At 43.2% G+C, this 14,759-nt stretch overlaps 2 protein-coding genes across 2 annotated transcripts; both read left to right on the top strand.

Annotated features, from left to right (window-relative positions):
* Positions 1–547: 547 nt before the first annotated feature.
* Positions 548–4,538, top strand: tmem222b (transmembrane protein 222b). The gene is made up of 6 exons (XM_079175658.1): positions 548–704; positions 1,378–1,462; positions 2,079–2,110; positions 2,241–2,337; positions 2,424–2,554; positions 3,785–4,538. The coding sequence occupies exons 1-6, from the start codon at positions 577–579 to the stop codon at positions 3,870–3,872; spliced, it is 561 nt and encodes a 186-aa protein (XP_079031784.1). The 5' UTR covers positions 548–576; the 3' UTR covers positions 3,873–4,538.
* Positions 4,539–7,976: 3,438 nt separating this feature from the next.
* tpbg1b (trophoblast glycoprotein 1b) lies at positions 7,977–9,984 on the top strand (the record flags this gene model as incomplete). Its single annotated transcript, XM_079176414.1, has 2 exons — positions 7,977–8,230; positions 8,578–9,984. 2 exons carry the CDS (start codon positions 7,977–7,979, stop codon positions 9,425–9,427), a joined length of 1,104 nt encoding a protein of 367 aa, XP_079032540.1. The 3' UTR covers positions 9,428–9,984.
* Positions 9,985–14,759: the final 4,775 nt, after the last annotated feature.

Here is a 14,759-nt window from a genome sequence, read left to right as displayed (position 1 = left end):
CAAGCTATTCAAATTGATGTTTTCATTCTAAAAAATAAATGTGGAAATGAAAATGAGTGACTATTAGTGCCACTGCCATGCATAAACATACCTGTTATCTTGCATGTATGAACTATTAAAATAATGGACAGATTCATGTTTTTTAAAAAGAATTCGCGGACCCCGTGCAGTACCTCCACGGACCCCCTAGGGGTCGCGGACCCCCTGTTGAAGACCTCTGCTTTAGATGGCTAGCGAAAATCCCGGAAGTTGCTCCTGTTGCCTAGACAGACAACAAACAGGAATAAGAGAAACAGCTCTCGAATATACCTTTCAAAATAAAACATACATTAACCGTCAATGTATTGTATTGTTAATTCTGTATCACACCATTCTCTATTTGTATACTATGATGTGTTTTTAATGTTAAGATAATGCCGAATACTTAATTTGATTCATTTATAATGCCGTGTGTCCGTCTACTTAGCACCACTTACATTTTATTTTGGAGCTTAAATCCCTGAATTTCCGGTGTTGTTCCGTGACTTAGCGCGGCTGTAAAACGAGACAAATGAAGTTCATTTTCCTCAGCTGGTGATGGCGGATGTTGTTGAAAAAGAAAAAGAAGACACCATGAAGAATTACAAGATAGCGACTGAGAAAATTAACCCAGACATCGGTCGCTTCCCTTACTGCGTAGTGTGGACACCTATCCCCGTGCTATCGTGAGTTATCTGTCGGCGTCTTGTGACTCAAACCTTCGGACGAAGTGACACCTCCAGTAGCTCAAACGTTAGCTAGCAGCAGCTAACAGACGGTTTAAACATTAGGAGTATGATTTAAAAAAAAATGATATATATATATATATATATATATATATATATATATATATATATATATATATATATATATATAGTTTAGCATAAATTAAAAAAGACAATTATTACCATGTAAGTCAACCACTGTTTTCATAGTTAACGTTTCTTAAAATATGAAGAATAAACCTGAAGGCGTCAAAAGTTACAATGATGTGACAGTAATGCAATTTATCAGTTACACTTTTTAATTTTGTTTTAAAACAGTTTGTGTCTTGTTAAGTGTCAATATTATTTTAAGTGATATTCCTAGATCACTTGTGGGAATCAATGTGTCTATAAGGTGTTGGTAGTGGAGGTAGAGATTGTTTTAACACAGTTTGCTTCCATTATCTGGTATCTATTGTCTTCTATTGATAAAGTGCTGACAGAGTCTATGTATGAGAGTCCAAAAGAAGAATATCTGAGGAACAGTTATGTGTATATAGACCAGAGGCACTCTCCTGTCCTGGACAACAATAAACAGGTCCACTATGACACTTGTATGTTGTAAAATTAACTTTGTTTGTTTGTTTGTGTTCAGATGGCTGGTTCCATTCATCGGCCACATGGGGATCTGCACTTCCACTGGTGTCATCCGGGACTTTGCTGGACCGTACTTTGTCTCAGTGAGTAATGACGGCGCTGCTGCAGCACATTATGGCCTGTATGTGAAATTAAATATAGCACAGTAGCGGCTCTGCTTCAGCTCAATGAATCTCGCGTAAGACGGCGAGTTTGAGCTTGAAGTGTTTTAACGACTAATAAAGTTATGTTTTAGGTGTCGCACCACGTCAGCCTCTGAGAAGTTTGCAACTTGCTCCTTAACAGAGGAGGGCGGTCATAGGGTCACTTCCAATGGAAACTCTGTTTTACAAACGTCAGACATTTATCAAGCCCCTCCTGCTAAATAGTCCACTTCCTTTCTCTGTATTTTCAGACAGTTTTTGACAACATTTGGCTAAATACACACCTTTCAATTTGTTTTTTTTGTCTCTTGCATCCAACGTATTGGCGTCGACCATTTAATAAATAATGGACGAACACTATACAAAAATGTTTTTGAGTTGGAAAATCTGAGGGCTGATTTTTAAGGTTTACATGTTCACTGGCAAATAATGAACACAGGTTCAAACCTGGCTATGTTTGCATTGTAGTGGACATTGGTACACAAATGTTCTTAATCTGCTTTAAAAATCTAAATAGCATCAAACGTTTTCTCTTTTTTTTTCTTTTTTTTTGCAGGAAGACAACATGGGTTTTGGGAAACCAACAAAGTGAGTAAATGGAAGTATTTGTTGTGATCATTTTGTGACTATTTGATCTTTTAGTGAACATATTGGTTCAGAACCAAACCTGTTTCCTGACATCCGGTGCAACACTATTCGTTGTCCTCTTTGACTGTAGGTACTGGATCCTTGACGTCAGCAAAGTCTACGCCAGCGGCTCCAATGCCTGGGACACAGCGGTGCACGATGCTTCAGAGGAGTACAAGCACAGGATGGTCAGTAAGGGGACTTACTAGTTTCTATTTACTTTATGAACGGGGAAAACACCAGGAATGATTTCTACTCTCATTTTTCCCCAAAGCACAATCTCTGCTGTGACAACTGTCACTCGCATGTCGCCATGGCTCTGAATCTGATGAGATATGAAAACAGCACCTCGTGGAACATGGTCAACCTCTGCCTCCTCGCTCTGATCCACGGAAAACATGTCAGGTAAGACGGGGTAACGTTATACTCGCGCTAGCCTCCGCAGATGGCATGCAAGCTCCGAGCACACACAAAGGTGTTTACGCTCAACGCTTTGTTCGTTGCATTATTCTCTAATACGCCAGAGGGCAGACAAACGAAATGCACTGTGAAGAAGCAAGGAGACGACGAGTGTAACCGGCAAAAAGCCATAAATCAACTTCCACAATGCCGAGGAGGAATTATAATTAACTGTAAACGCATATCTCGTATTCATGGCTGACCGTATTGCCCTAATACAAGCCCTGTATAGAAAGAAGTCAAGTATAACATGCATAATGAAGAGACAGAAGTTGAAATATCTTCTAAATAATTTGACTTGGCTGCAAAATATTTGCTCAAATGTAGATTTTTAAGACCTCCTGTTTCTAAAGCTTAAATTGACGTTGACAAGTATATAAATAAGACTTTCATTGAGGGCTGGGCTTTTCTCCTCACTTACCCGTTAGCATTCTTTAGCTTTTCTCATATTTCAGAATGTGTTTTTTGATTTGAGGCGACAGAAAAGATCACTTTTATTAACCCTTTACAACCACCGTCGTCCCACATAATTTGCAGATTAGCATTTTCTGCTCGTTGACTTGACTTTTTAAACCCGATACAATGTTCATAAAATGGAAGTTCCTCCTCCTCTTCGTTGTGCGCAGCGCTTTCAGACATTCCCTCGTTTCCAAACAAAGCCGCTCTGCCTCACGTTTTCCAGACAATTCTCCGGCCGATGACGACAAACCCTGCAACTTTGTTGTTTGGCCCAAATCTATTTTTCTGTCCAAAAATATCAGCGTTTTTTTTGTTCTGCCTTAAAGGCCCAAACCCTATAATCTAAAGCTGCTCTCTTCAAAGCCACCGTAAGAAGTAGGGCTGAAGCTTGTGATCCCCGCGGCTCAGCCATGATTTTACTGGTATGCCGTGAACCTGTTGTGTCTCAGAACAGCCCTGGAGGTATTAAGAGAGTATTAAGAGAGTATAAAGGACATTCCTCCAGAAGGCCTTTTGAAGACAAGTGTTACAGGGATGGACTACACATCCCAGTGGTTGTTGGTAGGAAGTAAATATAGATACACTTTCAGATAGACGTCACAATATGGTCTTTTGTGATGCTGCATGTATCTCTCAACAATTAGATACGTTTCTTCTCCTCACCTCCGCTCATCTGCCTCTCTCCTCCTCTCTGTGGGTGTTCTCTGCCTCATCCAGCTGTGCAGGCTTCCTGAAGACCTGGCTGCCCTTCCTGATGCTGATGGGCGTCATCTTCACATTGGCCCTGGCCATCAACCTGCGGTGACCTGGGGGGGGGGGGACACAGTGGGAACCCCTGCATGTCGGATGTGGGGTTGACCTTTTTTTAGACGACAACGGAGGGGAAGGCGTCGAGCGAAAGCAACGGAGGATTTAAAGACGTCTTGCCTCCCGAGAGACGGTTGTTGAACGGGAACGTCCAAGACGTGGTTGGTTTGTGGGAAGCGGGTGTTCTGTTACTGGAAGCTGGAATGCCCTTATGATGAAAATTCATTCATACTCAGCCATTTATTCAGACAGCAGGTTTAAGCCAGCGCCACCTGCAAAAAGCGTGGACGTTGTGTAGCTGCATTGATTGTTGAGTAGAGGAACACGCGTATAGCTGAAGTCTCAGAGGGAACGCATTCATGCTTTTGCATTCAGATATTTGATGATTTTACTTTGCTTTACTTCCAGGATGCCGTTTTTCTTATACCGGGGAGCACACACGTGTTAAATATATTCAATGCCTTTCTAGGGAATTTATTGCATCTCATGCTTGATCTACCTTCGCTCTTCTACAGTAATGCAACTTACAGCTAAACATGCCAGAGCTGTTTGTGTTTTTGTGCATTTTCTTAAAAGTCTGCATCTTCTAAAAAAAAAAGAAATATTTTGTAAATGCATTACATGTATCACCTCATGGTACTGCTTTTAATAAGTTTACAGAAAATAGTGTTCATACCTTTTTTAATTAAACTGCAGGTCATCAGTCCAATGTCAATGTCAATGAATGTTGCTGTGGAACAAAACCAACAGAATATCTGAGCTTTTGGTTTTCTGCACTTGTGCCAAATGTAGGAGAAAGGGAGACCAAACTGTCCTTGAATATCTACGTTCATGCTCATTGGTGACTCCAAACGAAGGAGTTCTGAAACATGGTTTCGATCTTTGCTCAACCTGTGAGAGAGATTTAGTTTTTCATTTGACTTCATGGGAAGAAGCAAGAGTCAGTGCCTAAACACAACCTCTCACATATCCTTTATATGTCATATTTTCATTTTTTTTTTTTACACGTTTTAATAACTCTAATTCCAATTGATGGTCGTCACTCCAAATCCGTTGCCATGGCCGTCGTGAGTAGATTCAAATCCCCTCCTATTGTTTGCAATCAAACGGGGGAAAAGTGTTGAGCCCTCTCTTTGTCCGCGGTGGTGCCAGAAGCAGCAGGTAGCCGGGATCCTCAGGTTTTCACACTCGCCAGCCGCTGCTGAACATCCCCAGTTCCCCCAGCGTCGCTCCTGCTGCTTTCCACCTCTGCAGATCGGAGTCGACGGCCATTGTGAAATGTCAGCGCTCTTTCATAAAGCTTTGATTCACAGCGACCAACTAAGTGTGATCTTCTAGATGAAATGTTTTGCTTTCTGTGTCGAGGGTTTGACTTCAGGGCTAACTTCGGGCTTCTGTTGAAAGCAGAGATTCTGTGGCCTCTTGTGTGTCGTTCACCCATGTTGCCTGTAAATATGTGATCACACATGATCCTGTATACACCGGGTGCTCTTCATATACTCTTTCAAACTTGATCGCTCTCACTCTATAGATTTATCCTTTTTGAATAATTTACGGTGTCGCTTCTGCATATCATCTCTGCTCGGCAGCAGATTTGTGCCTCAGTGAGTGTGTGTGCGTGTTTGTCATGCACAGAGCGACCGGAGAGAGCGCATGTGATTGCATGCCAGCATGTGTGCGTTGCATGCATGCAGGAAACAATGAGAGAGAAGTTCATGTTTGACACACACTGTGGCTTCCTGATTAATAATCAGCTGCACTTCATTGCAGCCAACTGCCGAGTGATTGATTTCTATATTTATGACTCCGCGTCGTTCTCTTAATCTTCAAGTTTTATATGATTGCTGGCAAACTTCAGTAAGAATAAATACTGTATTACACTGTAACAGGCCTGCTTCAGTTAATGTTGAGTTGATGCAATAGCCTGTGCTGTTCTGTGTGTGGCTACAGATTCTGAGGAATAATTTAAACGAGGAAACAGAAAGAAATGGAGAATCTGCCCCTTAATTGAAACAGTGCATACTGTATAAAAAGCATTTTAAAACCTCCTTACTGTGACATCTCATGACTGTTTTTAATGCCATGTCATTGTGTGAAGAGGTAATCACATTTTATTGTAAATATTTTATGCCCAAAGTCTCAAATATTCATATTTTCATTTGTTGGGGTAATTCATATTGTGGACATTGAATGCAAGCAAGCGGTCTACGTTCGGAGTGATGTCACTAAAAGTAGCCTGTGTTTAAAAACAGAAGCTCTTTATGCCGCGTCACTCTTTATGTCTCTGTCCAAACTTAGAGAATGTGGTTGTGGAAAAAAATGTGAAAACCCTTTTTGTTTCTCTGAAAATTGCTCTAAATGTTGGAAAATGGGAGAAAAGCTGTACCCTTGAATGTTTAATTAGTTTTCTTTAGTGAAACGGCTCATTCATTGTATTTTGAGCTATGAAAGGTAGTAAATGAATGAATGAATGGCCCTTTGAGATCAGCACATGAAACTCACAACACTGTCATCATTACTGCTTTGAACATATAAATATGTATATTTTAGGAGGAGAAATTGTGAAGATAAAACGGTACCCCAATCCCTTTTTATTGGAGCGCATGTGCAAGAATGCAGAATTCAGTTGAGATCATTTGAATGGGTTTAGACGTTTCCTGCTGCGGTGTCTTGTTGTATCCAAGAGCCAGGTCCAGGAATGTGGAGACCTGTGGTCCTAGTGATTCAGTCCGCTGACAAAAGACAGTCGGGATGCTATTATTAGTGCCACTATCCATATATACTTAAACCAGTCTGCCATTTCAAAACCCTCTTTTGTCTCCGTAATCCCCAAAATACCCTTTTATGCTGCAGATCATATAGCCCACGAGGAATTTTAGGACTCCTTCAAAGTGGCTGTGTGAACTCTGAATGTGTTTATCACTTACAGCTATAATACAAATAAAGATGTTTATTATTGTAAAGAAAACTGTGGCCGTTTTTTTTGTTTGTTTTTACTTGAATTTACTTTATTGAATTATGACAATCATGTTTCATGAAGGCTGTCAGCAGAAGGGATAATGCCAGGATCCCAAAGCTCTCTGAGCTCCTCCTCCTGAAGTTTCTATAAATACACTCCTGTAATAATCATTATAAGCTGGCAGAATAAACATTAAGGATAGGAAGCCGTCCCAGCTTTGATACTCTACTATCAAGTGGCGAAAAGTCCCACTCAGTGGCTATTATCCTGCAGCATTCAGGAGGGAGATCAAAGGCTTCAGTCTGGCCCCCAAACACCCGTGGCCCCCACATTCACCATACCACCTGGTAGGTGGGAATCACCAGGGACATCCAATCCACCAACTAAAGAGTGACGTCAATGCAATTCTCATAAAAACCTCCCAAAACAAAATTGGAGTAATAAAACAAGACAATGACTTCTGACGAGATTCCATTACACAGAAAGACAACGTGAGTATTTAACTGATGCATTTTATGTCTCCTTTATTATAGGAAACCCAGATTTATTGCTCTATTTTGCTTGTTTTTGTCCCTCTTAACAATAAATAAAGTCCAGATTTCCATATCACTCGGGTGTAAGTGACTGAAATGTTGACCGGAGTCACATGATTATATTTGGCGTGCGTGATGGTAAATATCACGACGAGGAGTAAGAGCTGGGAACCACTTTCTTCTCCTCTCTCTCTCTCTCGTGCCTGTTAGTGTCTCGGCCCACTCGAGGCTGAGAAGGAAGATCTCGTGGACCCGGACAGGGCGCAGGCAGGAGAGAAGCCCCTCCCCGCATATCATCGCACCAGGCGATGGTCCTTTTAACTTCATTGTTGGAGGAGAAGCGACGCCCCGCTTTGCCACGGCAAAGGATCAAACAGCCCCTCTGATCAGCGCGACCCCCAGTTTTGTTCTCATGGAAATCAGACCCAGCCTCCCGGCCACACTTTCTGCAGAGATGCAAAGTTGAAGCGCATTCCCGGCCGGGACAACGGATGATAATGCTGTCTTGGAGGAGCTGATCGTTACATTTTATCCGGGGTTTTTTTTCCGCGCGTTTTCTCCTTCGTTCTTGCTCGCCGCACTTCGGACCCGCACACGTTTCCCTCCCAACATGCTGGATTTGGCGCAGCGCATTGTTTTCTGCGCGCTGCTCGGCTCCGTTTACGCGTCGTGCCCTCCGCGCTGCGAGTGCTCGGAGGCGGCTCACACAGTAAAGTGCGTCTCCAGAGACCTGCGGAGTATCCCGACCGGGATCCCCGGATACACCCGGAATCTGTTCATAACCGGGAATCAAATTAGCCGAATCGGTCCGGAGTCTTTTAAAGGGCTGGATAATGTGACCAACCTGTCTCTGAGCAACAACAGGTAAGACTCTCCTGGACTTTGCTCGTTAAGCTTGGGGAATCCAAAACAAAGTATTCTAAGAACAGTTCAAATGCAAAATACTATTTCAGTCATCAGTTGATCCTCATTGTTGCTGAAAACAGCAGCTTTGCACATTTCATCATTTTGGCTGTATGACACTTGAAACAGTGCCTTTGCAGACTTTCAAAGTGTATTAAATTGATTTAAAATTAAAAAACAAAAGTTAAGCTTTGATCCAAGACTGAATTAGTCCTGTTCTTTTTGGAAATACATTTTTTGTCCATTTCCTTGCTCTTCTGTGCGATATGAAAGTGTGAATGACGTCTCATGGATCTCCTTAAATCCAGAATTTCCGAGGTGGAATCCCACACCTTTGCCGGCCTCCGCAGCCTCCGCTCCCTGGATCTGAGCAACAACCAGCTGGCAGTCATTCACCCCGATGCCTTCACCGTGCAGAACCAGTCTCTGTGGGAGCTGAACCTGAGCCGAGCCCTCTACAACCACTCTTCGGTGATGGACTTGGCCACGTCCCTCCGCTGGAGCTCCCTGGGGACCCTGAAGGGACTGGACCTTTCTCACAACGGCCTCATCTATCTACCCTCGCGGATCTTCTCCCACCTGAGCGGCCTGCGGCGGCTCCAGCTCTCCAACAACTCCCTAGTGGCCATCCACAACTCCACCTTCTCGGGCTTGGAGCGCCTGGAGGAGCTCGACCTGACCCTCAACGCCCTCAAGACAGTGCCCGAGGAGGGTCTGCGAGAGCTGGACTCCCTGCCCAGCGCTGATCTCCTGCTGGGGGAAAACCCATTCACGTGTTCGTGTGGAATCGAACCTTTTGCTCTGTGGCTCAACAGGTCACAGGGACGCATCGGTGACGCTGAGGGCCTTGTGTGCGCTTTCCCCGCCAGCATGAGGAACACATCCATGCTGGCTGTGGGCTCGTTGACCCTGGGATGCCACCAGTGGGGTGCCGGGGCTGACCTTGTTCTGCAGACCTCTTACGTCTTCCTGGGCATAGTCCTGGGCTTCATAGGCCTCGTCTTCCTCTTTGTGCTTTATCTCAACCGCAAGGGCATCAAGAAGCGCATCTACGAGATGCGGGACGCCGGCAGGGAGTTGTTGGAGGGCTACCACTACCGCTTCGAGATCGACTCTGACCCCAGGTTATCGCAGGTCTCCTCGAGCGCTGACGTGTGAGAGGACGAGCACCTCTGGTGTACGTTCTCATGACTCTTTTTTTACCAGTGGCAAAAAATGTAAAAAGTGTACAGATTTGTCTGTAAATATATACATACCATAGTGTTAATAATCTTTCAGCCTTGTTGTTTAAAGCATGCACTCATTACACAAGTAACGCGCTCTTTTAACAGAATATTCTATTTGTTTGAGAGTCAAATGGACATGAATGTTGTACAGGGAGTTCATTGATTGACATTTCTTTATTTTCACGCCTGCTCCTCATGTTCACTTAAAAGCAACAGCAAGTGCCTGAAGTCAGCCAGGTATTGTTTCCTTATCAGAGTGATCGGACTCATTCATTACTCCGTGTCAGTCATTTAGCTTGTAAAAAACAAAAGCAACAAAATGCTGCAATAAAGCCCTGACACTACAACAACAAACCTCTTGGAATTTAAAGCACAATCACTCATTCATCTTTGAACTATTTCAAAGCCTTTGGTCCCTGCGTCCTTCAGCCCCAGGGTGCCACAGAGGAATTAAACCTCCAAAGCTTTCCTAAAATCTCCGCTCTGCTCCTCTTTTTTTGGCTGTTGGATTTGAAGGGGGGGGCGGGGGGGGGGGGGGGGGGGGACAATTCAGTGCAGACTAGCGGAAATCTCCCTCCGTTTTTTTTCTCTCTTTTTTTTCGGGAACCGTTGCTTTGTTTCAACTGCTTGAGTTTTATTGTCAAAATGATGAGAACCAGTCCTGGGCTGAGGCCGCTGAAAGCAATCTCCCCTCCCTCCTTAAAGACAACAGCCGCTCTGGAGGCTCTTTGAAAGAAGTCTGGCTCTCCACGTTTTTCTGTTTAGGGGATTTTTTCCCCCAATGATAAGAGACAGATGATTCTGAAACACCAGCTACATTGTTTCATTCAGCAGTTCCTCTGACCGGTTAAGAAGTGAGCCTCATGAAAAGAAAGAAAGAAGATGTTCTTAACCTTTTGGGGTTTTTTTCTACCTTCTATGCTTTTTGGGGGTTATGCCAAGAAGAAAAATATCTGTTTAAAAGTTGTTTTCTAAGAGCAGTTCTTCAGAGTAACACAGAAATCCAGAGGTGTATGTCAGTAAATGTATTTCTTGGTCAAATCCAAAGCCTTACATTTTACATGCATGTTTAAAGTCAATCAATTTATAACCTGCATGAATCCCGAACAAAGCACGATACTCCTCTTTTTAAAAATGTCACATGTGTCGTCCTTGTTTTTTTCTAAATGGCTACATGACAAAAGCAATTCTCTGTGGCCTTATGATGCTACGAAGTGAGACAGAGGCGATGACAAGCTGCCATTCCTCAAAGTGTTCATTGCCCAAATTGCTAGCTCTCTAGGTATTTGGAACCGGGAGGAAGGAGGCCTGAAGTTAACCTCCCAAAGTTCAAAGCCAAAGTAGCATCTTCATCCTATCAAGATGTTCTCCAAACTCCTCTGATGTCGATCCAGAAATGTTTATAACACGGAGACATTTTGCTGCATGTGTGATGACAAAATAAAGCTGTATAAAGTCCCCATGTCTGTACACTCATTTAGCCCAAATGTAATCAATGTATTCATAATATTTGGACTTAACTCTGGCTATCATTTCTCTGAGCTGCCGAACCACATTAAGCCGGCCATTTACTCGCAGAGGAGAAAACAATTGAGGCTCGTACGCTGACACAAAGGGCGGCTCGGATGGCGAGACGCCTCAAATAAGCTTTTGTTTTCCAGCGCTGAAAGATGCCTTGTGATACCCATCCTCATTCTGTTTTCACAGACGGCCATTATGCCGCCGCATAATAGGATTCACTCACGATGACAAAGTTGAGCGCTCTGATCCAGCTATTGTTAAAGCGTCATCGTTCTTAATAATTGCCTGTGGGAGAAAATCCCAGGAGAAGTTTGTCTTTCTTTCAACACAAACGTGTCACAACCGGGGCATTAGGCCGGCCACGGGTCATTGGTGTCAATTGGCGGCGCAGAGAGGAGAAAGATTACTCCCTGGATGTCATTACTTCCATTTTTGCTCATTAAAGTCTGGATTAGGACCAGTGCCTTTCCTGTCTTTTTATGAGTCTGGCTGTTTGAAAGATATATGGTCTGTTTGCTATAGGCTGCGCAAGATTGTCTCAGCAGGAAGGCAATGAAAAGAGAGCAACCCTACAAATACATCCAGACGTTCTCCATTACTCTCAGTGCAAAAGGGATGCTTGTTAAAAACAGAAGAAAGTTGCTCCAATTACAGTGATCTTTCAGACTGTACGTTTGCGCACGTCAGATTAAAAGATCACGACTTTATTTCTTACTTTGCTCGCTATGTCTGAGGTTTCTTTCAAGGAAACCAGTTTTAAAAACTTGAGCAGCTTTATGTTGCTGTATGTGCAGCATGTGGGTTTTGCTATTGCAAAAGACAAATTGCATATTTGAAGTATTTCTTTTTTCAGCGTTGGGAATGTCCCACTGGAGCACAGCAGGCTTTTTTATTTCATACGCCTCCTGTCTCCGGGAACATCTTGGCGCCATTACACGGGTTTAATGGCCATGATAGGGAATATGCCTTAAAAGTGAACAACCACATCTGTGAGGAATTGAACATGTTAAAAAAAAAAAAGAGACCACAACAGTCAGCAGCATGACGACAGAGACAAAGTGGCATCTACTCCCCTCCGCTGGCATGGTACGACAAAATACAGCTGTCTCTCTCTCAACTAAAGGACACATGTCATCATTTACATTTGTCTTCACTACACAGTCATCTGACACATTCTGCTTTACGTTTGGGTTCCCACTTTTAAAACCAAGCCATGCGCAGGACTGTAAAACAAAGACTAGTCTCCCATGTCTGTCTTCAACCTTTTAACAATGAACTTATCTGGGGATCAATGAATTCATTCGGCCAGCTTCCTATACGTTGCCTATCCATCATGTCTAACCAGTGCGGTCGGTGGAGGCGGTGACTTAACCACGGAAGTGGTTCCAGCGGGGTATTACCCATTGTTCGGCTGCTCTGTTGATCAATGTGACTAATTGTGTCACATTGAGCGAGGAGGAGTTGGTTCAGCTGGCCCAACTATCCATTAAAGCCAACTGGTCCCCCATTTATCTCTTTCATAAAGGCTGGAGCAAACGGCACACACACATACCTGGAACATGGTATTCGTTAAAATTGTATTGAAATAGTTTCTCTCTGCTTTCTGGCATCACTATCTATCTATAACTACATTTTTTGAGAAATCAGCTCCCCAGTGTCCTAAAGGATATTAAGTAATTGACCATAACCTCACGCTAATCACAACGTAGCATCGGCCAGCTCTGACCAGGCTCTGCTCCGTAGACTCTCATGCAATCATCTCATATTTTACTATTTTTTTAAGCTGGTTCATACCTGAAGACAGTCAGAATCAGCACCAAACAACATGGCGGTATGGACAGTGAAGTGTTCACTTACTCCTGTGTGTACCAAAGTGCATTTGAATGGTTGCTTAGCTTAGAAGAAAAGCAAACGAACATCGGTAACTGAATCTTTGAACTGTCTACAAAGTTGACAGCACTTCTGCTGTCCACTGAGACGGTTGTTTCCACAAGTCCAAAAATCTGCACAAAAGCAATCGTAGTTTGAATTTCCTTTAAAAAAAGTAATGGGAAATCAAAAACTCTCGATGCGAATGGATCTGATTTGCATTTAATTATATAATCTATCAGTCCCACTTGAGTATATTCACCACAGAGTTTGAACAACTTGTATGTCTTCACATGTCAAAATGGGATTCTTTATGCTCTTGTAATTTAAACAAAAACATCTTGGTGCTTCACCGCAATGGATCCCCAGACCAGCGGAAAATGAGAAACAAATGCTCTCAACAAAGTCCTGTCTCGTATGAATGAAAGACTCATGTAAAACTCTCCGCCGCAACAATGCAGCGTTCCTCTGAAGTCTTCAGGACATTTTTCCCCATTGATCTCTGAGTTGACTACAACTGTAAACGGAGCAATAGCACGGCTCTGCCAGGCTCTGCCAGGCTTTATAGCCCCCCCATCACCAACTCCCCTGTGACTCCCCCCCCCCCCCCCCCCCCCCCCCCCCCCGCTCTGGGCCTCAGAGCAGAGAGTGTCCTAAAGCCTTGTTGTGGGCCCCGCTGTCCAAGGAACAGTCTCTCGATCCATGTGGCTTGTCAGAAGTTTTGTTGTTGCTGTGGTTGTTTATAGGAGAGGGAGGCTCGGGAGTTTTCAATTAGAGAGACAATTTTTCCCTGTGAGCCATCCTGCCTCATTCTCTCAAACACTGAAGCTGAGGTTTACTTCATGTGCTGAAACTGAAAGAAAAGGTAACAAATCTCTGCTTCCCAGCAAAGTATAAAGATGAATTGCTCCCATTGCGACCGAACCTAATCAAGCCCTTCCATTGATTTGTCATACCAGAGGAAGAAGCCCCACTATGATTCATTAAAGAGTCCCTCTTCTGGTCCCTCTCAGAGAAAAGGAATAACATCTGTGTAGCTGGTTGATTACAAATGGCCTTGACCTGTTTTAAAGAAGGACAATATACTCACGACTCCCGCACTGCTTTATCATCTTCTCCGTGCATCAATGAGTTCGATTGGCTTTTTTGCTGTGAGCCGGGAAAATACAATATGTGTATTTCTGGCCTGATGTGTGTAAATAACAACAACAGAGTGTAAACATGGAATTTCCCCAAATGAAGGATTAATAAAGTGCTTCTAAATAGAAACAAAATACAGTATACCACTATACATTAGGGCGGGGCTACCTCATAGTTGACAGGCCACTACCACAGTGATGTCTGGTCTTACAACTTTAACCCTTTCACAGTGTGTTTTCAGCTCACGAAAGTCAATTGTAACCTTTTTGGTCGCCTTAAGATGCCTTATTCAGCGTTCGGTTGTAATTAGCTCCACCCTCTCTTGACTCTTTCTGTTGTGAAAAACCTAGATGACGAAGGTCAAAAACCAAGATTGCAATGGCCAAATTGTCAAACTTAAGGCTTCAAAACTGTAGTTCACAAACCTATGTGTGACATAACGGCGACTACGTCCACTTCTTATATACAGTCTATGGTGGAGACCAAACCAGAGCTAAAACGAGAGTCAATTTTGACTTACATGTGCCGGTGGCCAGAAACACGATTACATAGGCTTTAAATACTAAGATTGCTCCGTGTCCGCTGGATTTGTTAACAGGCAATAGTTTGTTATAACATGCTGGTAAGTTTTCAGCTTATTCTGCTTTCAAGTGGGACAAAAAAGAACATAATAATAATAATGAAGCTTTAAAAAAGGACATTTCTAAGTCTACTTTAGTGATGCAGGCGTGTGC

Source organism: Pholis gunnellus (assembly GCF_910591455.1).
Source record: "Pholis gunnellus genome assembly, chromosome: 16".
NCBI lineage: Eukaryota > Metazoa > Chordata > Actinopteri > Perciformes > Pholidae > Pholis > Pholis gunnellus.
This window is presented reverse-complemented; position numbering and strand designations above follow the sequence as displayed.